The sequence below is a fragment of the Chiloscyllium plagiosum genome, chromosome 10, assembly GCF_004010195.1.
Source record: "Chiloscyllium plagiosum isolate BGI_BamShark_2017 chromosome 10, ASM401019v2, whole genome shotgun sequence".
Classification (NCBI taxonomy): domain Eukaryota; kingdom Metazoa; phylum Chordata; class Chondrichthyes; order Orectolobiformes; family Hemiscylliidae; genus Chiloscyllium; species Chiloscyllium plagiosum.
This window is the reverse complement of record NC_057719.1, coordinates 15,838,434-15,866,321: the sequence shown is the minus strand read 5'-3', so window position 1 is coordinate 15,866,321 and position 27,888 is coordinate 15,838,434. Positions and strand designations below refer to the sequence as shown.

The 27,888-nt window shown below is 40.7% G+C and overlaps 1 protein-coding gene across 3 annotated transcripts in view; it reads right to left on the bottom strand.

Annotated features, from left to right (window-relative positions):
• Window positions 1-490: 490 nt before the first annotated feature.
• The window catches only part of LOC122553403 (cation channel sperm-associated protein subunit beta-like), an 82,237-nt gene continuing 54,839 nt past the window's right edge, over window positions 491-27,888 (bottom strand). For 2 of the 3 annotated variants that reach the window (XM_043697128.1, XM_043697130.1), the window contains 5 exons: window positions 14,676-14,771; window positions 11,790-11,948; window positions 11,256-11,348; window positions 8,724-8,839; window positions 491-1,012 (listed from right to left, as the gene is read on the bottom strand). In XM_043697128.1, the coding sequence (XP_043553063.1) occupies window positions 923-1,012; window positions 8,724-8,839; window positions 11,256-11,348; window positions 11,790-11,948; window positions 14,676-14,771 (554 nt within the window). In that variant the 3' untranslated portion in view covers window positions 491-922. The remainder of the gene's footprint in view (window positions 1,013-8,723; window positions 8,840-11,255; window positions 11,349-11,789; window positions 11,949-14,675; window positions 14,772-27,888) is intronic. The other variant, XM_043697129.1, reaches the window with a different exon arrangement.

Below are 27,888 nucleotides of genomic sequence, written 5' to 3'. Positions count from 1 at the left end.
TGAACGCATGCTCCAAGATACATAATCAAAGTGATTTACAGTGACTGTAGCTCACCCAGAGTAATGGTGCCAAAACCAGATGGTACCCAACGGTTATGTACGGACTATCACAAAGTCAATGAAGTATCTGATGCATATCTGATTCCACATTTAGAAGACTGTGTTAAAAAGGTGGAACAAAGCAATTTATATGTCTAAGTTGGACTTTTTCAGAAGATACTGGAAGGTACATTTGTCCAAAACAGCGACGACTATATCAGCTTTCACAACACCAAATGGACTGCATCAATTTAAACTTATGCTATTTGCTATGAGAAACGTGCCAGCCACATTTTAGAGACTAACCAATGAGGTCACTGCCAGATTACCATTGTGTTGTATATATAGATGACCTGGTGATTTTTAGTCACACATGGAAGGAACATTTGCAACATTTATCAGAATTGTTCAACCAACTTCGGGAGGCAGGCTTGGTGATAAACCTGTGTAAAAGTAAATTTGCCAAAGTCCAAGTCACCTTCCTGGACCATGTTATTGGACATGGAATGGTCCCACAGAATGCAAATACAAGGATAGTTGAGGAGTTTCCCATACCATTGACAAAAAGAGTAGTACTACAATTCCTGAAATTGAGTGAATTTTATCAAACATTCGCGCCAAATCTTAACAGTGTGGCTGCTCCAGTCACTGAATTGCTAAAGAAACGCAAGACGTTTCAGTGGATAGCAAACTGTCACAAGGCATTTGACAGCGTGAAAGCTATGTTAATCACTACCCCAGTGTTAACCACACCTAATTACGCAAAGCCATTCAATGTGGCTGTCGATATGAGTGATGTGGGTGTCATTGCTGTGCTTTTACAGGAAGATGATGAGAAGACAGAAAGACCTATCAGATATTTCTCCAGAAAGTTAAATATTCATCAGCAGGAATATTCGACGGTTGAGAAGAAGACTTTGAGCTTGGGAAGATGTTTCCATTGGCAGGAGAGATGAGGACCCGAGGACACAGCCTTAAAATAAAGGAAGACTAGATTAGATTAGATTCCCCACAGTCTGGAAACAGGCCTTTCAGCCCAACAAGTCCATACCAACCTTCCGAAGAGTAACCCATCCAGACCCATTCCCCTATCCCATATTTACCCCTGACTAATGCACCTAACACTATGGGCAATTGAGCATGGCCAATTCACCTGACCTGCACATCTTTGGATTGTGGGAGGAAACCGGAGCACCTGGAGAAAACCCACACAGACAGGGGGAGAATGTGCAAACCCCATATAGACAGTCGCCCAAAACTGGAATTGAATGCGGATACCTGGTGCGGTGAGGCGACAGTGCTAACCACCGAGCCACCGTGCTGCCTGAAGACCTTTCAGGACGGAGATAAGGAGAAACTTCTTTAGCCAGAGAGTGATGAATCTGTGGAATTCATTGCCACAGAAGGCTATGGTGGCCAGGTCATTGAGTATATTTAAAACAGAGATAGATAAGTTCTTATGGAGAGAAAGTAGAAAAATGGGGTTGAAAAATCTATCAGCTAAGATTGAATTGCAGAACAGACTCAATGGGTTGAATGGCCTAATTTCTGCTCTGATGTCTTCTGGGCTTGTAGTCTTGCATACTATTCGGGAAAACTGGCATTTGTAACCTATTCACGTCCAAGAGAAGGTTGGTATAGGCTGATTAATATTATCATCTCGTGTGGGGCAAGGGCTGATAAGGATTGAAGGTGTGAAAAAAGCATTAATGGATTGAAAGGGTTGTTTTGATTAGTAATTGGTTGAAAGCGTTGTCTTAATTTGGTCTATCTTGTAATAGTAAAAATACTACAGGACCGTTGTTTTATGAATGAATGAATGCAACTACGTTATAGTAGGGAATTATACATAAATGAATGAAACTCAAACGTGGTGTTCGCTTGTGAGTGGGTTAGTGAAGGAGTTATGAATGAGTAAATATAAAACACTTGTGAATGGGTTAGTGACGGAACTACAAAATAATATCTCACAGTACTATAAATGTTTTCCTCGAAAAAATTATCACATGATAGTCTATATTCATGAGTACAGCATGAAAAAGATGGTTAGATCCCTGTTAACAGTGAGGTACAGAGGATTTTCTTCCAAAGCTAGAAATGATTGGATTAGAAGTTTCCATTTCACTGTATGAACTAATTTTTATGCTTCATAAATGCATAACCATTATTTCCATTCTGTGGTTTTCCTTTTCAATCACTTACTCCTTTTTCTCCACCTTTGCATTGCTCCTAGTACATTATGCATTTATTGGTAACTATCTTACTCAGCAGCACGTGCCTATCCTTGGAACTCATCGATGATCCGCAGCTACATGCTCCTTTTTTTCATCCTTGCAATACCTGTTATGCAATTTTATAAATAGGAACAGGAAGAGTCAATTCCAACAATGCCATTTTGTAAACTGTTTAATTCTATAGGAGAAAGCTACATGGCTGGCAAATTAGAGGATTTGTGTTTTTTGAATAGTAAATCCTGTAAATTTAGACAGAGACCAGGAGCAAATGATAACAGATAGGTACAGGAAAGTAAAAACAGGAGAAGATCATGGTGCCCTTTGAGCCTACTTAGTTATTCAGTGAATTTGTTTTGTCACCCACCTCCTGCTCCTTAATCCTTTTCTTATTAAAGAGCTCATGACCCAATTATTTTTCTTGCTTCCATGTTAACTGAGGCCAATAATAGTTCTCTCCCTTAGGTACTACCCTTCTTCAACAAATCTGCTTTCACCAGGGGCGGCATGGTGGCTCAGTGGTTAGCACTGCTGCCTCAGTGCTAGTGACCTGGGTTTCATGCCATCCTTGGGTGAACACCACTCTATCTGCGTGGAGTCATAGACATAGAGTTATACATCATCAAAATAGACACCACGGTCCAACCAGTCCATGCCGTGCATAATCCCAAATTAAACTACTCCCATCTGATAGAGCCATAGAAGTTTTCACATTCTCTCCACACATGCGTGGGTTTCCTCTGGGTGCTCTGGCGTCCTCTCACAGATCAAAGATATGCAGATTAGGTGGATTGGCCATTATAAATTGCCCATAGTGCCCAGGGATTTGCAGGCAAAGTGGATTATCCACGGGAAATACAAGGTTATAGGTATAGGCTTCCATATTGTAGCAATTCTATCACAGCCTGCCCATTTATAAAAAACTGCACCATTTTGTCCATGCAAACAACAGCCTCATTTCTATACCCTTTTCCTGCCAAAGTCTTTGATCGCATTGTCACCTATTGAATTCTTTCCCTCAACCTAAAACCCTCTAATCAGATTTCAGGCCAGCCACAATATCAAAACATTTCTTATCAAAGTTGCATCCCATGTAAATAAACACTGATGACACCAGTTCTATCTTATTCTCACTTGTCATGAATCCTCTGTTACTGCTAAGTTGTTAAACGCATGTCCGCCATCCATTGCTGAACTTGTGAAGACCTGCTCAAATTCTTTGATCCCCATTAGAAATTTTGATCCCAGGAAAACTTTCCCTAGCAAATGGTGAAGGTTAAACTAAACCATTTGGAAACTTAGTGCCTAATGAGCTTCCAGTCACATAGCTTACATGTCTCTAAGCATAGCAAGAAAAATTGGTTTGGATATCTCCTAGTTTTATCCAACATCCCAACTGTATCCAGTCTTCCACAGTCCAGTATCTAGATCAAGTATTCATAATTTGGAGATGCCGGTGTTGGACTGGGGTGTACAAAGTTAAAAATCATGCAACACCAGGTTCTAGTCCAACAGGTTTAATTGGAAGCAGCTGGAAATGTGTTGCTGGAAAAGCGCAGCAGGTCAGGCAGCATCCAGGGAACAGGAGAATCGACGTTTCGGGCATAAGCCCTTCTTCAGGAAATGAAGCACACTAATTGGAAGCACACTAGCTTTCGGAGTGCCGCTCCTTCATCACCGTGGGCGGCACGGTGGCACAGTGGTTAGCACTGCTGCCTCACAGCGCCAGAGACCCGGGTTCAATTCCCGCCTCAGGCGACACTGTGTGGAGTTTGCACATTCTCCCCGTGTCTGCGTGGGTTTCCTCCGGGTGCTCCGGTTTCCTCCCACAATCCAAAAAAAAATGTGCAGGGGTTAGGTGAATTGGCCATGCTAAATTGCCCGTAGTGTTAGGTGAAGGGGTAAATGTAGGAGAATGGGTCTGGGTGGGTTACGCTTCGGCGGGTCGGTGTGGACTTGTTGGGCCGAAGGGCCTGTTTCCACACTGTAAGTAATCTAATCTAATCTAATCTAATCTAATCAGGTGATTGTCACCTGATGACAGAGCAGTGCTCTGAAAGCTAATGTGCTTCCAATTAAACCTGTTGGACTAAACCTGGTGTTGCATGACTTTTAACTTAGATCAAGTATGTGGACTTAAAGTTCCAAAGAACTGTTCACAAAATTAAAGCCCATGTGTTTAAACAGCAATGACTGGACGGACACAGAATTGACCAAGAGACAGAAAACAGGGTTGTAGCAATTGATAATAGAGGAAGTATACCGTTGAGATGTTTAGGGAGTTCTATATTATTTTGACTTAGGCAAAGGAGACAAAAACCTCGAAATGTATAAGCAGTGATATTGACAGATTGTGAAATGGGACTGTAGGATTCTTGGTTACATCCAGTAACAAAATAGAAATTTACAAAGAAAAGTAAACAATTATTCTGAAAAAACCCCAGAAATTTCTAGGAAACTAAGCAGGTCTAGCAGCACCTGATAAAACAAAACCTGATAAAACCTGACTCAAAACAAAAACTCTGCTATTCACCAGCAATTTCTGTTTTTGTTTCAGATCTTCAACATCTGCAGTTCTTTGTTTAATATTAAACAATTATTCTGGATTGGAAATGAAACAAAATGGGGCCTTCATACTATCTATATTAGACAAAAATCTAATAATGGCTTAAAAGAAAAATGACCCTTATTGTGGTTTCTATGGAAAGTGAAGTCAAATAACCATGAAAATCCAGAGGCCAAACGTCAAATTACTAATATGTTAACAACTGGAACTGCTAGTAAGATGTCCAGTTGAAGGGTAATTTAAACTTCCAGCACTGTTATAAATCAGACCTCTCCAAATTGATAATCGAAGACCCCTCCCACCCTGATTATACTCTCTTCCACCCTCTTGCATCAGGCAGAATATATAAAAGTTTGAAACGACATACCAACAGGTTTAAGTACAGCTTCTTTCCCACTGTTATCACACTTATGAATGGACCCCTTATATATTAGAGTTGACCCTTCTCTATACCTTCTCTATAGCTGTATCACTATATTCTGCAATCTGTTCTATTATTCTGATGTATTTATGTAAGGTTTATCTGGTTAGCACGCAAAACAATACTTTGACATATACACGTAACAGTAATAAATCAAATCAAATCTAAATCAAAATTTTCTTTTCCAGTTCCTTCTGTGGTCTAGCCATTCTGAAAATCTTGAAAAGTGCCAAAAAAAATCAGGTTTGTCATATAACTTGGCTTAATGCGCAAATAAGAGGTGCAGGACTGCTGCTTCTGGCTCCACAGAAAGACCCCACTTGATCCACTCTCATTCATCATTCTTGATCCCAGGATCTACCTGAAGTCAACTTCTTATTTTATCTTTTGTTTTAAGCAAATACTGTAATCTGCACATTGAGATTCCAGTCTAGATTACTTAAGCTGTGGATGTTTGCACATACAGCATCCCTGAGGTTGCTTGCTCCTTATCTCTAAATAAGAATCACACCACACCAGGTTATATGCCAACGTGTTTATTTGGAAGCACTAGCTTTCAGAGTGCAGTTCCTTTGTAACTCTAAGTAAGGCACTTCAACTCTTTACATACTGTAGAGTTATAGAGTCATAGAGTCCTACAACACAGAGACAGGCCCTTTGGCCCAAACTGGTCCATGCCAACCAAATTATCTATAAACACTAATCCCATTTCCTTGCACTTGGCCCATATCTTTCTAAACCTTTCCTATCCATGTATTTATCCAAATGCCTTTTAAATGTTGTTGATGTACCTGCCTCAACCACTTCCACTGGCAGCTCATTCCACCCTCTGTGTAGAAATGCTGCCCCTCAGGTTCCCTTTTATTCTTTCCCCTCTAACCTTAAATGGATGCCCTCTATTCCTTGATTCCCCAACCTTGGGAAAAAGGCTGAGTGCATTCACCCTATCCATGCCTCTTATGATCTTATACACTTCTATATACACCTCAGTCTCCTATGCTCTAAAGAAAAAAAGTCCCTAATTTGTCCAATTCTTCCTATAACTCAGACTATTGAATCCTGGCAACATCCTTATAAATTTCTTCTGCACTTTTTTCAGTTTAATAACATCCTTCCTATAGCAAGGTGACCAAACCTGAATGCAATATTCTAAGTGCGGCCTTGCCAACATCCCACACAACTGAAACATAACTTCCCAACTTCTATACTCAGTGCCCTGACTGATGAAGGCCAGTATGCCAAAAGCCTTCTTCACTGCCCTGTCTACCTGTGACTCCACTTTCAGAGAACCATGCACCTGAACTCCAAGGTCGCTCTGCCCTACTACCCTCCATAAGGCCCTGCCATTCACTACGAAATTCCTGCCTTGATTTGACTTTCCAAAATGCAAGACCTCACAGTTATCTATATTAAATTCCATTTGCCATTTCTCAGCCACTTACCCAGCTGATACCCTGCTGTAATTTCTGATAGCCTTCCTCAATGGATACGATACCTCCTAATTTTAGTTTCAGCTGCAAACTTACTAATCATGCCTTGTGCATTCTCATCCAAATCATTGATATAGGTAACAAACAGCATGGACCCAGCACTGACCCCTGAGGCACTCCACTAGTCACAGGCCTCCAGACTGACAAGCATCCTTCCACTATTACCCTCTGCTTCCTATTATCAAGCCAATTGTGTATCCAATTTGCCAGTTCCCCCTGGAATCCATGCTATGTAACTTTCTAGAGCAGTCTACCATGTCGAACCTTATCAAAGTCCTTAATGAAATCCATTATAGACTCATTTACCACCTTGCCTCATCAACCTTCCTGGTCACTTCATCAAAGAAATCTAACAAATTCGTGATGCGTGATGCTATGCTGACTATTCCTAATCAAACTCTGTCTTTCCAAATGCATGTATATTTTGTCTCAGAAACTTCTCAAGTAACTTACCTACTGCAGATATTAGGCTTACTGGTCTACAGTTCCTAGGATTTTCTTTGCAGCCCTTCTTGAATAAGGGCACAACATTCCTACGCTCCAGTCTTCTGGGATCTCACCTGTGGCTAATGATGATGCAAATCATCAGCCAGGGCCCCATAATTTCTTGTCTAGCCTCTTGCAGTGTTCTTGGATACATCTGGTCAGGACTAGGAGATTTATCCACCTTCATACATTCTAATACATCCAACACCTCCTCTACTGTGATATGGACTGTCCCCAGGATATGGCCACTAATTTCCCCAAGTCTTCATGTCTTTCTCCATGGTATACACAGAGGAGAAATATTCATTGAGGACCTTGCCCATCTCCTGCAGTTCTACACATACATATTCACTCTTGTCCTTGAGGGGTCCTATTCTCTTTCAAGTTGTTCCTTTTCCTTTAACATACTTAAAGAATCTCTGGATTCACCCTAATCTTCTCAGCCAAGACTATCTTGTGCCCCCTTTTCGCCCTCCTGATTTCTTTCTTCAGTAAACTCCTGTATTCCCTATATACCTCCAGGGATTCCCTTGATCCCAGCTGCTTGTACCTGAGGCATACCTCCTTTTTTGAACTGTACTGTAGACCAGTAAGCCTAATATCTGCAGTAGGTAAGTTACTTGAGAAGTTTCTGAGACAAAATATACATGCATTTGGAAAGACAGAGTTTGATTAGGAATAGTCAGCATAGCATCACGCCTCACGCCCTATGATGTCATAGTCATGTAAGCAGTTGCATCATCATGTACATGAATCTCATTTCACCATTCTATCAGTCTTACAGGTGGTCCAAATTGGTCCAAAGGAAACCAACGCGTCACAGGCTGCATAGCTCACCAGAATTATTCAGAAAATAAACTGAATGAGCACTGAATAATGAATGAGTTGTGAGTCTATAATATAGGGTACAACCACAATTTTAGAACAAAAAACATATTTCTTCCCAATTCTTACTTTCATCATTGGCATGTGCAGTCACTTCAGTGCACTTTACTATGTGTATACTTTTCCCTAAACCTTGTAATAAATGTAATGATCCATATGTGTTTTGATGGATTTCAGCCAGGTTTTTAAAATATCAAGACAAAGGCAGGACAGGCCTATTTATTTTAGTTAATTATTTTCAATTCAGATTTAAATACACTTACTTACGCCTTATATTTTCAGTATAATGATTGCTGTGATTAAACAGGCAAAAGCCAGAAAATATGTAGCTATTTTTAATTTAACTTTCACTGGTTGCAGTAAAAGTATTGCTGGAGCAGCACAAAGGTCCCTGTAAATTTAGGTACATGTAAACAGCAACGTAAGTCATTAATTATATATTTTCATGCAACTTTCAGTGTAAAACAAAAATAAAATTACAGATAGAACATTTCAACTGCAGGTCTCTGGAAATTTTGGTCATAGCCATATCTCCTAGATTTGTACAAATTGGAATTCTAGTTTTGTTACATTTCACTTGACTATCAATGAATGAATGCACATACCTTTGGATTCTTTCCTACATCGAGCAAGTTATGGCTTATGAAAAGGCCATGCGTTGTCAATAGTAGCACATGTCGATTAGTCAGTACAATATTCTTTAGAGCAATATTATCACAAGCTAAAGATAAAATATAACATATTACACAACTAATGGAAAAAATATATTTCCCTGAATTATTTTGTTGCCAAGAAAAGCTGATGAAATTACCTAAGTTTAAGGGAAAGCATGAGAGTGCACAAATAAGTGGAAGTTTATATGAATATTAATATGAACACTCAACACAGTTTTACGAGTTTACCTCTGGCACTAACTGCTAATTATAACACATAATAGAGAATGCATTTCTTCATTATTTCTGGCATACTCACAATGTAGTAATTTAACTTCAAGAAAGGAAACTCAGGAGAATATAATTACCATTGAATGTGCATGTTTAAATTATTTTCCCTGAACTTCAATGAGCATTTCATCCCTTTGTGCAATTTCTCATGAGATCATTTGTAGTTAGTCATGCTATACATCCAGAATTCCTATTTGTACTCTAATGTATCACAAATACATGAGGTACAGCAACTCCTGTTCTCAATATAAGTGAAGAATTTCAGATCTTACTGGTTACAGGTTCATGCAAAGTTGTTCATCACTTTTGTTTTTGGTGACCGTTTAATTTCATTTAATTGAATGACTAACCCCACTGAAAACATTTAAGATTTCAGATCATAAAACCTCATCACCTACAATAGTCTTCTAATTCTCCTACACTATTCTACCCCTTTTGCCAATTATCTTAAATTCAGAAAAAGTATGTACACTCTAAAATCAACTCCTCTGCTAGTGGAAACAGTGTCTCCTTATTTGTCTATCAAAATCCATATCCTAATCATTAGCACTTCTATTATTTTTCCCCTGACCTTCTGTGCTCTTAGGGAAAAGGATCTCAGGTACTTTAGTTTCTCCTCAGAACTGAAGCAACTCATGCTTGCTGTCATTCCAGTAAATATACCCCCAACTACAGAGGTTTGATATTCTCTCTTATATCTGATGCCCAGAACTGAAAACAAATCTCCAGCCAAACTAGTGTTTTAAAAGTGATAAGCCCAAACTTTAGAGACACAGAATTCAATTGCCCAAATTTGCTGGGAGAGACAACAGTTTGAAGCATTTCCATGGAGATCAAGGTGAATTAGAGACAAAATTCACCTTGCCACCTCAGCATCCACATGATGTGAGAATAGAAATCTATGTCTAGTGCTAGTCCCCCTTCACAATGTTGACGGTGTGATCTGCAAACAGTAAACTGAACTTTACAATGTTTTTATTGTTTCAAACGCCCTGACCACACTCAATGGCAATTAGGCAGCTCTTGACTTGCTGTTAATGCTTTAACCCCTAAAGGAATGAATTCCCACTTCCAGAAGCAGCTAACCAATTGTAGGGTTTGCACCTCTTCAACCTCGTACTGTCACCAGGAACAGTACCTACTGCTACTCCTGCACCCAGGCTAGAGAAGCCACATAAATGCCACCCTCAGTACAAGCTTGGAGCTACTGGGGCTATTCAACCAAAACCTGCTGAGGTCCAGTCAGCTGTAGTGCCACTGGAAGGATCACTGCCATTGAAGGCCCTATCCCAAGCCACAGGATATAGGACTAGGACAGAGGAGGAGTGACACTCGCACACCCAGAAGACTCTTGTCAGAACAATCTATAGGTGCCCAGCCCCTCCATCTCCCCACTGCTAAATCCTAACATGTGCAATGGTCAAGCTGAGGAGGGTGAGCGGTATTTGGGAAGGAGACTCCCTGCAGGACTAGACCGTAAGGCCCAAAGGCAACTGGTGATGCTAAGAAAAGCCACCCACCCTCATGGCCAAACCCAACACAACTCACACTTAGCCAAAGGTGTAAAGGAGTAATACATTGAATGCATATATTGCAACAGTTCCAAAAAACATGTCACACACATTTTTAAGGTTACCTGAAGACAGTAAATGCAGCCCTTGCCTGCAATGTCCACAATCAATAAATAAATTTTACAAAATAACATGACCCTTATTGGTGCACAGTTTCATCTTAGACTTTTTTTCTGGTCTCTTATGAATTGGCTTTCATCCTTTCTGTCACAGCAGTAGCAGTAAAACATTTAACAATCGAGATCCTATATTTTGGAACACCTTCCCTAAATCCCTCTGCTCTCAGCTTCTCAACTTTTATCTCCCCTGTTAAAAGCCCTTTCAAAATATCTGTTACCTTGATTATTCCTACTTACATTTTTCTTCTTATTTGATGATTTGAGACATTTTCTGTCCTCAACTAATGCTCGTTGTTGTAGATCATTTATCATTTTCTCTTGTCGAATTTCTCTAAATGTTTTACTTACTATAGATTTCAAACTCTGACTCACAGATCACATAATTGCCACATTTCTGCTCCAGATAAGCCCTGAAGAAACCCAAGAAGTGTACGCCTTAAGTTTACTAAACTAACATGGAAGTTTCTACGTAAAAAAGCAGTCGTTAAGTTAACTCAAATTACCTCCATTGAGTAAAGCACAGAGTTTAGGTTTGACATCATACCACTTGTCATTCTCTGCCTTAAATGCACTCTTGGTTACCAACAAATAAACACCTGGATAGAAACACAAATCAAGAAATACCGAAAATGAATCTAGAATGTTCTCTTTCTTAACAAAGTACAATCTGTTAAAGTTCAATATTTTCATTTCTGGAAACATATGTAAAGTGAATAAAAATAGAAAAAGTGGGAAAATGGCACTTAAAATGGACATTTCCTATATAAATCATTTCAAAGTAATTCATTCTGAAAGGCATTTTTTTGGAAATACCTGTACTTAGACACAGTGAAACTCTATATATTACCTTTGTAAAATAATGCTACCGAATTGAAATTTTTCACTAATACTGTCTACTTTTATAGAACTTGAGCATAGTATGTAACAGCTTCATAAGTCTTGTCTATTTACATTCAGAAGCATCCAATATCCACTTCAATTAGTGCAACATGTATGACTTACATTGCATTGATTAAAAAAAAATGCAACCTATGTACCTGCATTAGGCAATTCATGACTGGTGAACACAGGTGCAATAATAGCCATGTCAGAAGCACAAAGCCGCCTTACAATTATCAGAGTATGTGCAAGTTGTAGGATCGGAAATATATCAGCTACTTCAACTTGTACACCAAGCTCCCACTGCAAGAGAGGTTCTGTAAGAACACAATGGTAAAAAGGCATCACACTAGAACAATTGTAAATAACTGCTCCTTGTTTTTGAGTATTTTGTTTGGATGAAAACTCAGATATCATTTTATGAGACACTAATACTGGCAGAATCTCACCAGCCATGAGTTGAAAACAGAAGGGTAATTATACAGCTCTAATTCTCTGTTTCCAACTGATTTTCAGGTAATGCACGCCAGATTATTTTGTTAAATAAAATTGGACATCTGATGTGGGTGTTGTTCATTAGGCCAGCATTCATTGCATATTTCTAGTTGGCTTCAGGAGAGTGGTGCTTCCATATGGTTTATGAACACCCACAGTGCTGTCATGAAAGTTGTCCAAGGATGATAACCAAGCAAAATAATTCCATGTCAGGATGGTAAGGCTTGAAAGAAAGCTTGCAGATAGTGGTATTCCATTGTATTTGCTATTCCTGTCAATCCAGATGATAAAATGCCATAGGTTTGGAATACACTGTGGATTGGAAGGTACTGTTGAAGGAAACTTGGTGTGTTTACGGAAAATTAAAGATTTGACATCCTCAGAAACTCAAGCTGTAAAACCAGTGTCTCTAGAATTAAAGGTAGTCAGTATTTGCTCATGACTGTTGACCAGGATAACTGTTTGGAGTTCTGTCCAAAGGATGGGTGACCACTGACTGCTTTAAACACAAGAGAAAGAAATCAGCATTCTCTGGGACACTGGGTGATCACAAACCTTGCTAGTGGGAATTGTCAAACTGTAAGCAAACTAAATCACACTGCCAACAAAAAAAGGTTCAAGGGAAAGAGCAGAGAGGTACACAAGTTAGAGTTTAGTTAAAGAGTGAACTTGTTACAGAGCTGGTAACAGTGGGGATAGAGAATCAAACCATTGACTCTTGATATTCAATGGCATTACCATTAATAAAGCCCCAAGTATCAGTGTTACCAATGACCAGAAACTGAATTGGTTCTGCAAGTAAATACTGTGGCTACAGGGGCAAGTCAGAGGCAAGAAATCCTGCAGTAAGTCACTTAGCTTCTGACTACCCAAAGCCTGACCATTGGCCTCCTTCTGTACTGTAAAACTCTATGATTCTAAGTCATAGAGATGTACAGCATGGAAACAGACCCTTCACTCCAACTCATCCATGCTGATTAGATATCCCAATCCAAATTAGTCCCACCTGCCAGCATGTGGCCCATATCCTTCCACACCCTTCCTATTCATATACCCATCCAGATGCCTTTGAAATGTTGCAACTGTACTAGCCTCCACCATTTCCTCTGGCAGCTCATTTCATATATGTACCACCCTTTGCGTGAAAAAGTTGTCCCTTAGGTCTCTTTTATATCTTTCCTCTATCACACTAAACCTATGTCCTCGAGTTCTGGATTCCCCCACCCCAGGGAAAAGACTTTGTCTATTTATCCTATCCATGCCCTTCATGATTTTGTGAGCCTCTAAAGGGCACCCGTGAGCCTCTGGCTATCCAGGGATAACAGCTCTTGCCTATTCAACCTCTCCCTATAGCTCAAATCCTTCAACTCTGGAAACATCCTTTTCTGAACCCTTTCAAGTTTCACAACATCTTTCAGATAGGAAGACGACCAGAAGTGCATGCAATATTCCAACAGTGGCCTAACCAATGTCCTGTACAGCTGCAACATGACCTCCCAACTCTTATACTCAATACTCTGACCAATAAAGGAAACCATTCCAAACTCCTTCTTCACTATCCTATCTACCTGCGACTCCACTTTCAAGGAGCTATGAACCTGCATTCCAAGGTCTCTTTGTTCAGCAACACTCCCAAGGACCTTTCCATTAAGTGTATAAGTCCTGCTAAGATTTGCTTTCCCAAAATGCAGCACCTCACATTTATCTAAATTAAATTCCATCTGCCACTTCTCAGCCCAAGTCATGGATGATGGAATAGTCCTCACTGGCCAGGATGAGTGCAGTTCCAAAAACCCTTAAGATGTTTGACATCATCCAGAACAAAGCAGCCTGCTTGATTTGCACCAGAGCTAAAACCCCTACTCCCTCCACCATCAATCCTCAGCAATAGCAGTGTATAATGTTCTGAAGAATTTCACCAAAGCTCCTTAGACAGTACCTTCAGACCCATGATGACTTCCCTTGAGGAAGACAAGAGTGGCAGATACATGGGAAGACTACCACCTGCAAGTTCCCTCCAAGTTACTCGCCATCCATACTTGGAAATGTATCACCATTCCTTCAGTGTCACAAGATCAAAATCATGGAATTCCTTTTTTAATGATAATCTGAGTGTACCTGCAGCAAATTAACTAAAATGGTTCAAGAAAGCAGCTCACATCCACCAACTAAGGGCAATTAGGCTTGAGGAATATATCAAGGCCCAGGCAGCAACAGCCACATTTCATGAGTGAATGAAAAAGATTTATTTTTAAGAAAATTGATGATAGCAGAGTAGACAGTAACATAGTCACCCTGTTACTTGACTAGTAATCCAGAATCCCATGCTAATGGCCTGTTGATCAAGGGGTCGAATGCCATCACAGTTGATGGTGAAACATGAATCCAATAAAAATATGGAATGAAAATCGAGCCTAATGGTCATCATATTACCTAGGGAGCAATATTAGTTAACATGGGAATCAGAAAGAGGACTTCATTAATTTAGTGGGAATAACTGTGTAGACATTTGCAAACTAAATTTCAAGCAGATTCAGTTTTCAACCTACCCCTCACAACATCCAGTAAGGTTCCTTCTGTTGAAAACAAACGTGTTCCATAGTGCAGTTTGAATCTCACGTACCATTCATCTGCAGGAAATATATCTGTTGTATAAAATAATAAGTGTCAATTTTCATGGGTCAAACAATTCAAAAAGAAATCTGACAATTAATACACACTTGAACTTGAAATATTATTTCAACTGATGACATTTATAACATTGAACCTTCTATTGTTTATTTAGGATGCAATTGTGTCTGCATTTGCACCTCAAATACTTCAAGTGAATGGATTTGCTGCTGGCTTTCATTGGTATTGATCAAAGGGAACTTTGTAACAGGGAGTCTGAAATGCATGCACTAGAAAACGTGGTCCATTGTTGGGTGAAGAACTTCTTTTTAACTGAAATGAGGGTCTCACTTCATCCAGTTGTACAGAGTGGATGTAGAATCATACAGCGTAGAAACAAAGCCTTTCAGTCCACTATGTCAACGCTGATCCACAAACAGGAAACCACAATAATCCCACTTATCTGCACTTTTCCCATTGGCTATTATTCCCTGAAATTTTAAGTACTCATCCAGATGATTCTTAAATGTTGCAAGAGTACTGCCTCCGCCACCATCTCAGGTAGCAAATTTCATGATTTGGAGCAAATTTCATATATCTATCACCCTCTGAGTGAAAAGATTTTTCTCAGGTCTCCTCTAAACCACTTGCTCCTCACCTTAAACTTATGCCCTCTGGTCTTTGACATGTCTTCCAGGGGAAAGAGATTTTCACAATATACTCAAGCTATGCCTCTTATAATTTTGTATATGTCAATCGTCGCCTCAACTTCCTCTACTCCAAGGAAAACAAATCCAGCCTATCTTGTCTCTCCTCATAACTTAGACTTTTCATGTCAGGCAACATCCTGGTGAATCTTCTCTTCATCCTCTCCACTGCAATCATATCTTTCTGCTAGTGGTGATGACCAGAACTGCAAACAGTATTCCATCAGTTGCCTAACCAATGTTTTATAAAGTTGCAACAAGGTTTCCTTGTCTTATATTCTACTTCCTGGCTAATGATGGTGAGCATCCTGTATGCCTTCTTCACTCCCCTATCCAGCTATGCTGACACCTTCAGGGATTAGTGAGTTTTGAAAAGATTTGTAGTTCAGGTTGAGGTTCTAGATGTAAGCTTGCTCGCTGAGCTAGAAGGTTTGATTTCAAGCGTGTCGTCACCATTCTAGATAACATCATCAGTGAGCCTCTGGTGAAGCGCTGGTGTTATGTCCCGCTTTCCATTTATGTATTTAGATTTCTTTGAGTTGATGATGCCATTTCTGGTCTCTTTTCCAGAGAATGGCAGATGGGGTCCAAATCAATGTGCTTGTTGATAGAGTTCCAGTTGGAACTCTCATGCGTGTCTCTGTTTGGATGCGTTGTCCCAGTAAAAGTGGTGTTCTTCCTTGTCTGTACGTAAAGATACTAGTGATAGTGGGCCATGTCTTTTTGTGGCTAGTTGAATGTTCATGAATCCTAGTGGCTAGTTTTCTGCCTGGTTGTCCAATGTAGTGTTTGTTACAGTTATTGTAAGGTATTTTGTAAATGACATTTGTTTTGCTTGTTATCTGTATAGGGTCTTTTAAGTTCATTAGCTACTGTTTAAGTATGTTGGTTTGTTTGTGGACTATCATGATGCCAAGAGGTCTGAGTAGTCTGACAGTCATTTTGGAGATGTCTTTGATGTAGGGTGAAGTGGCTAGGGTTTCTGGGCATGTTTTGTCTGCTTGTTTGAGTTTGTTGCTGAAAGATCAGCAGACTGTGTTTATTGGGTACCCATTCTTCTTAAATACACAGGAGAGGTGATTTTCTTCTACTCTTCATAGTTCCTCGGTGCTGCAGTGTGGTGACTTATTGAAATAATATCCTTATGCAGCTTCATTTGTGGGTGTTGGGATGATTGCTTCTGTAGTTAAGTAGTTATTCTATATGTGTTGTTTTCTATAGATACTGGTTTGAAGATCCCCATTGACTGTTCGCCCTACTGTGACATCTAGGAATGGCAGTTTGTTGTTGTTTTCCTCCTCTTTAGTGAATTTTATGCCAGTAAGGATATTATTGATGGTCTTGAAGGTTTCCTCTAATTTGTTTCATTTAGCAATGACAAAGGTGTCATCCACGTAGCGGACCCAAAGTTTGGGTTGGATGGTTGGGAGAGCTGTTTGTTCAAGTTTCTGCATTATTGCTTCTGCTAAGAACCCTGATGTCAGTGTTCCCATGGGTGTTTCATTGATTTGTTTATAGGTCTTGCTATTGAATGTGAAGTGGGTGGTGAGGCATAGGTCCACTAACTTGACGATATTGTCATTGTTGATGAAGTTGTTTCTGTCTTTGGTTCTTTCTCTTATGTATATATTTATTGAAAAAAATGTTACTTTGTTTTTTACAAAAAACACAAACCAAAAGAAAAAAAGAAAACAAAGTTATAAAAGTACAAAAGCACAGAAAAGTAGGAATAATATCGCACTATTATGTTATATTACAATAAAGTTAACAATAAACTGCCTACTATTCTCCAGATTGTAGTCGACTCTTATTAACTTAAACCAAACTAACACAAACTCAAATTAAATAAGACATTAAATTAAATTACAATTCACCAAAACTAAATTACACCACATTGTACTATATTACATTACTCCACTTGCCGCACTTCCATAAAGGGTCCCGTCCACGGGGGCAACAGTGATTATACCCCCTCCTCCCACCTCGGGGTCCCCAGACTGCCATATATGGTCCTCATAGCTATGCGAAGGTCCTTATCAATGCCATCAACAAATCTATGTCTATATAATTTAAAAAGGGCCACGACGTCTTATAAAATTTTTCTGTTCTGTGCTGCACTATACTTGTTAAGTAATCCTGAGAGACCTGTTTCATCACAAATCTGCGCCATCTACAAGACCTGGTGACTTTTCTGATATCCAATTCATTAGGATGATTTCCTTGTACAGTACATCAGAATGTTGAATAATCTCCTCCCATGCTGATTCAAAGAGGAAAGATTCGGTAGTTCTAAGAGGAGGAACACTGGATTCCCCCCTTACTTCCATTTCCAAGATCACTTCCAGTTCATTCACTATGGCCCTCAATATCTGCAGATTTTGTGACAGGACTAGAAACAACACGTAAGGGTTTCAAAACTGTTTTTACATTTGGGACAGTTCTGAGAAGATCCTTTTTAAACTTTGCTAGTCTCTCTAGTGCCATATGGGCCCTATGGAGGAAATTCAATTGCATCGCTTGAGCCCTATTACATATTGAAATCTTCTTTACGTTCCCCCATATATCCTCCCATGTTTCTGACCAGATTTCTTCCCCTAACTCCTGACTCCAAATCTCATGAAGCCTCTCCATATCCCCCCAGGCATTCCCTCTTTGCAGATGATATATGGTACTAACTGACTGTGTTCTACATCTGACTTGTATGGCTGGGTCAAAAACATGTTTTTTTTTCTGTATATAATCCCTAACTTGGAAATATCAGAAAAGATCCCTATTAGGGATTCTGTACTTCTGACTTAATTGGCTAAAAGACATCAAGACCTCTCCCTCAAACAGATCTCCCAGTCAGGAGATTCCGTTACCCTCCCATGCTCTAAAGCCAGAGTCCATTGACCCCAGCTTAAATCCTGGAGCTCCCCGCAACGGGATAAACGGCGAAGTCTTGAGCAAATTGCCCTCACCCTGCTGCATTATCTTCCATGCTTTTACTGTATTTATAATAAGCGGACTTGCACAGTGTTCAATTACCAATCTCACTTTATCCATGAAATGCAAGTTTATGAGGGGACACTTTGCCTGAGAGGCCTCCACATCTAACCATATCGATTTCAGGTCATCCACCTACATATGACAGCAGAGTGTTTATTTGATATTTCTTCAGATCCGGGAGATCCATCCCAGCCATATCCTGCGGAAGCTGCAACTTGGTAAATTTAATTAAAGGGTGCCTATGGCACCAAATAAACAATCCAAGCCATCCGGCAAATCTCCGCTGCACCTCTTTAGGTAATAATAATGGGAGCATTGTCATAGCATATAGCAACTGAGGGAGAAGAGTCATCTTAATCAAGGCTATACGGCCAAGCCATGATATGGACAGTCCCTCCCATTGCTAGAAGTCCTGCTTTATCCTCTCAAACAGCTGTACAAAGTTAGTTCCATACAGCTGCTGGAAGCAAGGAGTAATAAAAGTTCCAAGATAGAGAAAACCTTTCTGTGACCATCTAAAGAGAAATTCCATTCCGCCCTCCAACTTTGGTGTCTCCACCAACCCAACCACGGGCATCACTTCAGATTTTGTGAAATGTATCCTATATTCCGAAAAGCCACCACATAATTTAATATTTGGGGCATGGAATTTTCCGGGTTAGCTTGAAATAGAAGGATATCATCTGCGTAAAGAGTGATTTTGTGTTCCCCAGTTCCAACTTTAAGTGCCCTTATTTAGAGTTTTCTCGAATAGTCTCCGCCAGTGGTTCATGAACAAAAGTGAACAGTAGCGGCGACAAGGGACATTCCTGTTGGTTACGTCTCTCCAGATCAAAATTACTCAACTTAACCCCATTTGTAATAACTGCTACCTACGGTCTTTATGTAACACTCTCATCCACCTAGCGAAGGCCCCTCCTAGACATAAACGATCTAAAATAGCGAAGAGATACGACCATTCCACACGATCAAAAGCCTTCTCCACATCTAGGAAAAACACCAAAACCGGAATCGCCCTCTGTTGACATATTGCACCATATTCAATATCCGCCTGATATTATTAGAGGAGCTGCGACCCTTGACAAAACCTGTCTGGTCCTCTTTTATAATAACAGGCAGCACCTTCTCCAGTCTCAAAGACAAAACCTTTGATAAAATTTTAAAATCCACATTCAGCAACAAGATGGGTCTATACGATGCGCAATCTTCGCTATCATTCCCTTTTTTAGAATAATGGAGATATTAACCTCTCTAAGAGAGGGTGGAGGACAGTCCTGGCTATATGAATGATTATACATCCCCAGCAACAGTTCAACCAACATGTGTACAAACTCCTTGTAAAATTCACTTGGGAATCCATCTGGACTGGGTGCATTACCACTCTGGAGCTGCCTTACCACCTCCTGCACCGCTAAAAGAGCATTTAAAAGGGAGGCCTGATCTGCATTTATACTAGGGAGGTCCAAGTTGTCAAAAAAGGATTCCATTACCGCACTTCCTTCCCCATGTCCCTCTGACCGGTATAACTCTGTATAGAACTCCCGAAATCCGCTTTGATCTTCCTCAGTTCACGAGTAACATTGCCAGCCCTCTCTCGGACAAACACAATGGACTGAGGGGCACTTTTCTTCCTAGCTAAGTAAGCCAGGTATCTACCTAATTTATCCCTATATTCAAACAGCCTTTGTTTTGCAAAGGAGACCCCTCTCTTCGCCACTTGTGTGAGCACTGAGTCAAGAGCAGTCTGGGGGCTGTGACCCGCTGCAATTTAACCACGGATGGTCTGGTGTAATATGCTGATTCGGCTGCCTTCAACCGGGCCTCAAGCATCCGCTGCTGCTCCCCCTTCCGTCTCCTTCTCGTTGCCGAGTATGGAATAATCACACCCCTTAAGAATGCTTTGGTGGTCTCCCAGAGCATTGACAGATTACTGTACCCCAATTGATGTCCCAAAAAACCCTGAACTCCATTGTGATATACTCCACAAAGTTGTCATCCTTCAACAGAAATAGATCCATGTGCCGTTGCTGCAGGCCTACTCCACTACCTTTGGTCTTAACATCTAAATATATTACTGCATGGTCTGAAGTAGTTATATTCCAAATTCTGCTCAGTTCAAGCAAACTGACGGAATAGAGAACACGTTGATTCTTGTGTGGCACTTGTGTGGGTTGGGGTAGAAGGTAAAGTCTCCCCTGTTCAGGTGGAGGCACCTCCACACATCCACTAGCCCCAGCTCCCCACACAATTCCACCAAGTGCCTAGACTGCTGAGGTGTACCCAACAGCCCTCTTGGCATCCTGTCAACCATAGGGTCTATGAGACAATTAAAGTCTCCTCCTATAATCACACGGCGCACCCCAAGCACATTACCTTACAGACTGCGTCAACTAAAAATTTGAGAGGGTGCATCGGGAGACAGTAAACATTCAGAATGCCATACTCTTCTCCGCGTATCAGGACCTTAAGAATGATGAACCATTCATATTCATCTTTGATTTGCTCTGTCACCTGAAACAAAAGGTTTCTTCATGCCAGTATGCCCACTCCTCTGCTTCAGGGGTTGAAGGAGGAAAAGAATACCCTAATATACCCACCTGCTGTAGCTTCAGATGTTCCCTATCAGTCTCTTGCAGCATCGCAATGTCAACCCTTTCCTTCTTGAGACTTGAGAGTACCTTTTTCCTTTTAATGGGGGAGTGACTCCCCCTTATATTCTAGGTGTACCACCTGAACAGACCGCTAGCCATGACCACACACTACAGCCCAGAGCCCCCCCAAGAAGAAGAATCCCAATCAATGTGCGACGAGTGGAGAAAAAAAAGCGATCAAATTTAAAGGCTAATCCTACAAACCTACTAAAGCTAAAAAAACTAACCTCTACTGCAAAATTAAACAGCTGAACACAAAGAGCACAAGTTTCCAGAGATCCCTCCCCTCTTGCCCATAGGGGCCATTCACTTCCAACCTTACAACCATCCTAGTACTTTCCAGTTAAGGCCGTGCACCAGACCCAAGCAAGAAAAACAAATATTATTTACACTCTTATCAGTTAACCATGGACAGCCACGCCTCCCTTCCTCATCTCAGCCCCACACATCTTTACATCCAAGGAGTAACCAGCGCTCACCCCGCAAAACAGAACAACAGAATAGCTAATAACCTCCAAACACATACAATATAAAACACATTAGATGGAACACCAAAACTATCAAGCCAATAAAACCTGAGACCCCAAAAGGGAAAAAACACAAAGAGAAAGAAGATACGAGAAAAAGGTCATATTATGCCATCATCCACATACCCCTTCTCTTCTGCCAGAGTCTATCATTTCAGCGAATCCAAAATTCTTTTACTTTTTCCACCGAGTCATAGTTGTAGTGAGTTCCTTCGTAGTTGAAACATAGCATTGCCTGAGCAGTACCTCAGGGAGTACTGAATGTTTAAATCTCTTAGAGTTTTCTTTACCTCATCAAAGGCCTTCCTTTTCTTAATTACAACCCCGGAGAAGACATGAAAAAAACCATTATTTTCAAGCCTTTATTAGCCAAAGCCTGTGGATCCTTTCCCAGTCGTCTGGCTGTTTCAATTATTAAATGCTTTTCCTTGTACTGCTGGAGTCGACTAGGACAGGGTGGAGGCCCTGAGATGGCCCGGGCCTGCGCAATGCGATACAGTAGGTCTGCGACACACCTACCTGGCCCGACTCAATATCCAGACCCAGCATCTTTGGAAACCATCCCTTGAGGGTAAGCTCAAAATTTGTAAATTTTTTCTCCAACCTCAATTTTCGAGGTTGTTTACCTGTTGCTGCAGGGCGCAAACCTGGCCTTCCAGGGTTCAGACCCGCTCCTCGGAGCTCTCTGTCACAGCCTCCAAGGCCATGGTCCTTTGTTCCGCAGCTCCAATGTGCTGATCCAAGGTCCAGATCTCCTGCTCATACTTTGCCAGCATGGCAGTGATTGGTTCCAGCGTTCCCTCAATCTTTCATGAAGTTTTGTAAACTCGTGAGTAGATGCTGCTGTTCCTTTGGACCCAAGAGTGCCACCATAGGAGTTGAGGTAACGGCTGCAGGTATGCTCGACATAGTAGGCGAGTGGCCTGCTTTCTGCACTCCCCTAGGCCCTTTTCCCATGGGTGTGTTCATATCAACTCTAGATCTTCTAAATTAAAATTCAAAAGGGTTCTAGGTGTCCTATCAGCTTTAAGCTACCAATTTTCCCTAGGGGTGACCTTTTTGGAGAGGGCAAGGGGGGAATGGCATCATCAGCCCAAAGAAACCTAAACACATAAATAGAAAGTGGGACATATCACCAGCACTTCACCGGAGGCTCACTGAAGTAGTATGGTGGTTAGGGTCCAAATCGATGTGTTTGTTGATAGAGTTGCAGTTCCTTGGGTTGGTGATGTCATTTCCTGTGGTGACATCATTTTCTATGATGATGCCATTACCCGCTCCTTTTCTCAGGGGTTGGTAAATGGGATCCAAATCTATGTGTTTGTTGAAAGAGTTCCGGTTGGAATGCCATGCTTCTAGGAATTCTTATGTGTTTCTCTGTTTGGCTTGTCCTAGGATGGATGTGTTGTCCCAGTCAAATTGGCGTCCTTCCTCATCTGCATGTAAGGACACTAGTGATAGTGGCTCAAGTCTTTTTGTGGCTAGTTGATCTTCATGTATCCTGGAAAAAGGAAGGAAACACACTCAATACACAAGAATGGAAAGCACTAGGTGGTGATGGTGAAGGGTTATTTTCATAATTGGAAACCTGTGACCAGTAGTGTACCACAGGATTTGATGCTGTGGTATCAAGTTACATTAAAGACTTGGATATGAATGTAGAAGGTTTAATTAGTAAGTTTGTAGATGGCACAAATATTGGTGGTTTGGTCAGGAAGATGGTCTCAGGCTATGGTCTGACATTGATCTGCTGGTAAATTAGGCAGAGAATAGCAGATGGAATATAATCCTGAGAAGTACAAGATGATGCATGTTAGGAGGTCTAATAAGGAAGGATATACATTATGAATGGTAGGTCCCTCGGGAGTACCGAGAAGCAAAGGAACCTTAGTGTACAAGTCCACAGATCTCTGAAGGTTCTGGAAGTGAGGTTGCTCGCTAAGCTGGAAGGTTCAGTTTCAGACGTTGCATCACCATACTTCATTGCCTCTTTCTTGTAAGCCAATATTGGATCTGGTTTATTAACTTGCATTGAATTCCAAGGATTCTTACCTTTTGGACCAGTCTTCCATGTCAAAGATCTTACTGAAGTCCATGTAAACTGCATCAATTACACTACCCTCATCAATATCACTACCTGGTCTGTAATTAGCTGGATTATCCCTGTTGCCCATTTTGAGCAAAGGAACCACATTAGTTGTTCTCCAGTCATCTGGTGCTTTGCCTATGGCCAGAAAAGTGTTAAATATATCTACTAGGGTCCTAGTAATTTCTGTCCTTGCCTCCTATACCACCCCAGGATACATCTCATCAGGATTTATACACCTGCACGCATGCTAAAATCATCTAAAGCCTCTTCCTTATTAATCTTAATGTGTTTCGAATCTGACCATCCCAACTGATATCCCTGGCTACAATTTCTTTCCCCTCTGTGAATACAGATGAAAATTATACATTTAAGACCACACCCATGTCCACCGGCTCCAGCACAGGATGCCCTTGTAGTGTCCTCCTATCCTGTAAGTAAGCAAGTTTTCAGAATGAAATAAAGAAAGGTGTCCATTTATATAAGATCATACAATTGGACAGGGTTGGGGGGGGGGGGGGGGGAAATTGGGGGGTTAGCCAGGATTGGGGCGGACGGGGACACGAACAGTGGGTGGGGGCAGACAGGACCTCACGGGGACTTTTTGAAAAAGTCGCATTTGTAAACACAGAACCTATTATGCAAATAGAAAATGCTCACAAAGAGCAAGGTTATAATGAATAGATAATTCTTTTGTGGTGTTGTCAATGAATCAGGAAGATCTTTAATCAAGCAGTTATGCTGGATAATCCATGAGAAAAGCCAAAGGGGAATGAAAAAGCAGACAGGAAATTTTCCTTTCCAGATCTTTAAGATATTAGGATTGGAGGCACATGTTAAAATTGCAGGATCAGTGGCATCACGAAGAAGCCCCAGAAAAACACACAAGGCGCAATCTGACAGAGGACTTCATGCAGTAGGTTGACTCAACTTTCTTCTCTGCTTTGTATCTGGTAGGAAATCTACTTCCCAGAAAAAAAAATCATCAAATCTAAATCCATTTCTTTGCCCTTTGCTTTAATCCTTTTCAAATAATTAATTTAGTTGATTTTATTAGTCTCTGCCCCAAAACCAACTTATGGTGAAGCATGTCATGTATTAAAAACAATATGTAAAAACATTTATTCATTCCCTGCTATTCAACAAGCCACTTGATAAAGCATTAAAAAATGAACTGAAGAAAACTGCAATTGAAACATCTTGTCTAATTTTAGACATTGTACACTGAGGCTTGAGATAAAGTGGTTGAGCAATGGTATTTTATAGACAAAAGTGAGGACTGCAGATTCTAGAGTCTAGATTAGAGCGCTGGAAAAGCACAGCAGATCAGGCAGCATACGAGCAGGAAAATCAACGTTTCGGGCAAAAGTCCTTCATCAGGAATTTTATTTTGGCTTCATTGGGTAATGTGAGCCAAGACAACTTCCTGATGGGGAATCTGATAGGATATATTGTTTTGACTGTGGGTTGATGCTCATGCGGGGATGTTCATTCAATGAAAACAAAACTCAAGAACTTTTCTTGGTCCTTCCGATTCACATGGTAGTGTAGTTTTCTCTCCTATCTTTACTGTTCTCCTCATGAGGCGGACTCTGTATCCCTGAATATAGTGCGTATTCCCTCAGGATTGTAATATTATGGACATCACTGCAAAATAGACACCCAATCAGTATGTACTGCTGCAAGTCAATCTCAAGCGATCTAATAAGAAAAACCTTTACTTCAGGAAACCAATCTTTTACTCTGCAATATAGCAGGTGGTTCCATGGCCTTCTTTGAAGTCCCTCTGGGCTCAAATCATGGGAATGGCAGAAAGAGATCATTATCCTTGCATGGAAAGCCCAGCTTTCACTTACAAGCAGGAGATCAGACAACAAGTGATATTTTGGTTTCAAATAATAGAAAAGCAATATGGTTGCTGTACCATGTTTGCTGTCAGGATAGCAGACATTCAAGTAGTTGAACTGCTTGGTGTGATCTTGCATCAAGCACACATTAAAACAGTGGTAATCCCTTGCGATTATGATATCACTTCCTACTGATGTTGATAGGGGTGCGGTCACATGCGTTTAGAACCCACAATCGCAGTGCATAAAAATGTTTTTGTAACATCCTGGGGCACAACAAGATGAAATATTTTTTTTTGTAATGTGTCTCCCTAACTGCCCTGAATCTACTTTTTATGCTAAAATAATAAATCTACACAGCATCTTTCCAAAATAACAAATCTAAGAGTGACAGTCACTTCATAGCTACTGAGAGGATTGTCCTCATCCTGATTCAAGTTGTAAAACTTCTGTGACTACTTTCTTGTAGAACTTAGGGGAGGCGATAGTCTAGTGATATTATCATTAGCCTATTATTATGAAAATTCAGCTAATGTTCTGGGAACTCAAGTCTAAATCCCACCATTACAGATGGTGGACTTTGAGTACAATACAAATTATCTGGAATTAACAATCTACTGATGACTATGAAATAATTTCAGATTTTCAGAAAAGGCACCTGGCTCGCTAAGTCCTTCAAAGAAGGATATCTGCCATCTCCTGGCCTACATGCGACTCCAGAGCCACAGCAATGTGGTTGACTCTCAATTGCCCTCTGGAATGGCCTGGCAATCCACTCAGTTATCTTGATCACTACGAAGTCTGAATAATGAAATGAAACTAGTACCACTGGCAGGAGAGACTCAGCAGAGATGGCAGCACAGTAGTTTACAGTCAGGAGAAGCTGCCCTGCAAGTCCTCAACATTGACTCCCATGAAGTCTTTTGGCTTCAGGTTAAACATGAGCAAGGAAACCTCTTGCCTGATTATCACGCTGATAAGACTATGAAGAAGTACTGACGGTGGCAAAAATTCAAAATGTATTCTGGGTGGGGGAGTTCAATGTTCAGAATTATAAAATAATGGATACATCCAAGGCTGTAATCTCATTTCAGACATTTGGGTGACAGTTATAAAGCACTGGACTTTTTTTTTCTCTCACATTTTATTAATGCTTCGAGGATATTCATGACCTGGAGGATCTATTATTCCCTACTGATATTGAGCTCTGTAATATTAACACATGAACATGCTTAGAGGTTAGTCACCTCAGCTCAGGAATCTTTGCTGGAATTCCTGAGGTAGTATCCTCGGCCCATGCATCTTCAGCTACTTCGTCAATGACCTTCCCTCCATCATAAAGTCAGAAGTTGGGATGTTTGCTGATGATTGCACAATGTTCAGCACGATTTGTGTCTCCTCAGATATTGATGTTCAAATGCTACAACACCTGGACAATATCCAGGCTTGGGCCAACAAAAGGCATGTAACAAATGCCAAGCAATGACCATCTCCAATAAGACACAATCTAACCACTGCCCCCTTGATATTCAATAGTGTTACCATTACTGAATCCCCCATGATCAACATCCTATGGGTTACCATTGATCAGAAACTCAACTGGACTCACCATATAAAAGCAGTGGCTACAACAATAGATGACAAAGTTTGCAGGTGACACTAAAATATGCGGTATATTGGATAGTGAGGAAAGTTATCAGAAATTGCAGCAGGACCTTGATCAGCTGGAGAAATTGGCCGAGAAATGGTAAATGGAGCTTAATATAGCTAATGTGAGACTTTGCATTTTGGAAAGTCAAATCAAGGTAGGAATATTATGGTGAATGGTAGCACCTTCAGGAGTGTAATGGAAATCAGGGATCTTGGAGTTCAGGTGCAAGGTTCTCTGAAAGTGGAGTCTCAAGCAGACAGAGCTTTTGGCATACTGGCCTTCATCGGTCAGGGTCTTGAGTATAGAAGTTGGGAAGTTATGTTGCAATTGTACAGCACATTGGTGGGACCACACTTGGAGTGTTGTGTTCAGTTTTGGTCACCTTGCTATAGGAAGGATGTTATTAATATGAAAAGAGTTCAGAAGAAATTTACAAGGATTTGCCAGGACTCAAGTTATAGGGAGAGTTTGGACAAACTAAGACTTTTTTTCTTTAGAGCATAAGAGACTGAGGGGGCATTTTATAGAAGTGCATAAGATCATGAGAGGCATGGATAGGGTGAATGCACTTAGTCTTTTTCCCAGGGCTGTGGAACCAAGGACCAGAGGGCATTAGTTTAAGATTAGAGGGGAAACAATAAAAGGGAACCTGACGGGCAACTTTTTTACACAGAAGATGGTACGCTTATTGAATG